General features: G+C 38.0%; 1 protein-coding gene across 1 annotated transcript; it reads right to left on the bottom strand.

The window, feature by feature from the left end:
• Window positions 1-426: 426 nt before the first annotated feature.
• On the bottom strand, window positions 427-2,264 carry LOC117079176 (cleavage and polyadenylation specificity factor subunit 5-like). The gene has a single exon (XM_033202850.1). It carries the CDS (start codon window positions 2,149-2,151, stop codon window positions 1,468-1,470), a length of 684 nt encoding a protein of 227 aa, XP_033058741.1. The 5' UTR covers window positions 2,152-2,264; the 3' UTR covers window positions 427-1,467.
• Window positions 2,265-3,598: the final 1,334 nt, after the last annotated feature.

Below are 3,598 nucleotides of genomic sequence, written 5' to 3'. Positions count from 1 at the left end.
CACTCACTCCAAAGTCCTTAAAAACTCTAACCTCAAATTCCTTGGGGAGATGGATTTATGGTTTCCTCCCATCTCCTCATTTGGTGACCCTACAATTAAACCTGCTTCTCTGCTCCAACCTGGAATCTCAGCATATTGACTTGCTGTGTGCATGGAGTGATAAACCTATTACAGTTACAGCTGTTCTCTGAAAGGCCTACTTACAAGGCTAGCTCTTAGCTGGTGTATGGGAACTTGTACTTTGGGAGGGTTCCCACCATCCCTCATTGGTAAGAGTAACTCATTGTACCTAAACTGTTTGTGCAAACAGTATGGTTTATGCTGAACTCCTGTCCTCCTTCTGAGAGTCATATATGTGCCAGCCAGAGGTTGCCCATATGATAACACCCAGTTAAACTCTTAAGCACTGAGTTTCTTTTTTTTTTCCTTTGCTCTAATATTTTTTATTCCCTCAAATTTGATCTGAATTTGTCAGTACTTTTTAAAGTTTTAAAAATTTCATATTTTTCTCTTAACCTGACAAAACCTGTCCTCTGCCTTGCCTCCAGTTTTTGGTTGATTCACATTATTCCAAAAATATTTTCGAAGGCTCCGTCATTTGCTAAAACCAAATTTTCTTCTATATGTATATAACTTCAAGTTAATTGAGTATTTGTGCAATCTCAGAGTTCAAAACCTAATACGTCCAATTTTAGAAATTTCCTTCACAGATCACTATTTTTACCACGGCTTTAAGAATAAGACACATAATTTTGCAACAGCACAAATAATTAATACCCCCATTATGTGAAGAAAACTCTGAGCTCTAAATGAGTCTCTTCTTATACCAATCCCTATGATTGCTGATCAAGCCAATTTTAATAGTTTCCTATACGTTTAAGGTCTGTTGCTTGCAAACCAAGGCCTGGATGGTTATAAAATGTACTGGTCAGTGGATTATATCGGGAGTTCTCTGCAACACAATTCATTTAGGAGTTGCACCTTGGACTCAATCAGACAAACACAGTTTTCAAAAGTAATGGAAGCTCTTCATAAAAATCTAATACAGTCTTGGAGTATGTGCCCAAGAATGGTATCAAAGCAAGGGTTCAATAAACTTGACTGACCTAAACCTGTCACTGTGTTGTAACATTCACCATCCTAAAGTGGAGGGAAAAATGATCCTCACCTACAAGAATTTTAGAAGTTTAATGAGAAATTAAAATAAAAAAAGAAGTCAATTTTCTTTAATGTTGTACAAAAAGTATGAGTAGAACCAAAAGTAAATAAACATTATCACATTTGTTTACACCACTATCTAGTTCTTCATATTAATTTTACTATTCAAACAAAAGAAAGTAGGTGGCAATTTAGGGATCGCAAAAGAGATAAAACCAAAAAAACTTTTCTACCACATTTATTCTACACTGTATATAGCTGTGCTCACAGAGACAAGCGGCTTCTTTTACTTCTCCACTGCGCAGGAATTCAGTTGTACATAAAATTGAACCTGCTCAACAGCTGAGGGAGACTAGAAATGATGGGTCCATATCCTGGTGCATTGTCATACAATTCAAACAATGGTGCAGCTACCAGCTTGTAATTTTTAGGGACTGCAAACAAGGCTTTTTCTTGAAGCTGAACCAGAAACAACTTCTTATGTTCCTTAGGTTTTGTAATATGTGCAGGAATATATGGATACTGAGGAGGTTCAAAATTTGGTCTCCACCAGTTACCAATGCAGTCGTCAATGACCCAGTCTTGCAAAACTACATCCTGACGACCCAGTATCTCTGTCATTAAGCGTTTTAGTCCTTCAACTTCATCTTCTCCTGGGTTAAGTTCACCACCAGGTAGTTTGAAGAAAGTTGTTCCCAGCTGTAGCGGTAACACATGGGGTAGCCGGTGCTCATGTACAATCAGAACCCCTTCTACAGTCCTCCTCATTCCAATTTTATCAAATTCTTCCCTCATGCGCTGAAATCTGGCTGCCACAGAGCTGTCCTTCTCATAGAGGGGCTCTTTTGTACCAAAAGCATAATTGGTAAGAGGGTATAGATTGATGGTGCGCTCCAGGGTGAGGGGCTTGGTCTGCTGGATGTACTTGTTGCCGAACTGAGTGACCCCCCGTGGCCAGCCGGTCTGCCAGCGATTGGGCGGTACCACAGACATGCTGGCTAGCTCCGGCGCTGGCAGCGAGCAGAAAGTGGGAGGCAGGGGAGACTTTCCCAGTGCGGGAAGCGGTTATCTGCAACCCCCTCAGCGGCTACTGCCCGCCATTAACAGAGCACTGAGTTTCTAAAGAACTTCCTTCGTTAGTAACATTCAACCTTCATATGTGTGGTCATGACTCATTGCTATGAGAAATGTGTCCCATGTTTCTCCACTGGGAGAAAACCCTTGGAACCTTGTTCTCGTTTTCCTCCAGACTACTCAAGTACCTTTTCCCCTTTGCTGATTTTGTGGTGTATTCTTTTACTGTAATAAGTCTTAATCATGAGTATGACTGTATAATGAATGCTGTGACTCCTAGCAAATCACTGAACCTGGAGGTGGTCTTGGGGACACTCCAACACAGACTATAAAACAACTACACTTATAACATTTAAAAAATATAAAACTGAAGAAATCTCCAGGAAAAAGGGAAATGTAAAAAGCGACCAATGATAGTTGAAAAAAAGAATAATATTAACTTTTAATAATATTAAATTTTAAAAGTTAGTATTTTAAAATTAATTTTTAATAAACAAAATTAAAAACTAAAATTGCACTTGGTTTAAAAACAGAGAAGACACAGCTGAGATGAAATTTATGAACTGAATGACAGACTAATTGATTTTAAAACTATTTTTATCTCAATATCTTTAAAATTGTATACATTTTATTTTACATCAATGTGATAAGAAAACATTTTGCCTTAGTTTATTTTTCTTAAACTCAATGATGTCTTAGATTTGATGAAGTTCAGCAAGTCAGAAGAAATTATCTATTAAACATAATGGCAAAAATCGCAATTAGTTTTGCACCAAACTAATAGAATAGAGCACAAAGGGACAAAACAAAATGAAAAATAAAGAAGGAAAGTAACTAACCTATAATTTTATTTTATTTTATTTATTTATTTTTTTTAAATGGAGTCTCGCTCTGTCACCCAGGCTGGAGTGCAGTGGCTTGATCTCGGCTCATGGCAACCTCTGTCTCCTGGGTTCAAGCGATTCTCCTGCCTCTGCCTCCCAAGTAGCTGAGACTACAGGCATGTGCCACCACGCCTGGCTAATTTTTTTGTATTTTTAGTAGAGACAGTGTTTCACTGTGTTAGCCAGGATGGTCTCAATCTCCTGACCTCGCTATTCCTCCGCCTCAGTCGCCCAAAGTGCTGGGATTACAGGCATGAGCCACTGCGCCCAGCCGAGATTTTTTTTTTTTTTTTTTTTTTTTAAATGAGAAGAACCAAAAATAAAACAGAACAGAGCAGGGGCAATACTAGAATTGATATGGTTGGAAATTTTCCAGAAATTATAAAAATACTGTATGAGTTATCCATTATTGCATAACAAAACATAGTGACTAAAACAGTGAACATTTACTATTTTACAAAGATAAGATCAGGAAGCCAGAA

Source organism: Trachypithecus francoisi, unplaced genomic scaffold (genome assembly GCF_009764315.1).
Source record: "Trachypithecus francoisi isolate TF-2019V2 unplaced genomic scaffold, Tfra_2.0 Lachesis_group7, whole genome shotgun sequence".
Lineage (NCBI taxonomy): Eukaryota > Metazoa > Chordata > Mammalia > Primates > Cercopithecidae > Trachypithecus > Trachypithecus francoisi.
This window is presented reverse-complemented; position numbering and strand designations above follow the sequence as displayed.

Excerpts from the sequence above, each read along its gene's own strand:
- LOC117079176 (XM_033202850.1), bottom strand. The coding sequence starts at position 2,151 with ATGTCTGTGGTACCGCCCAATCGCTGGCAGACCGGCTGGCCACGGGGG.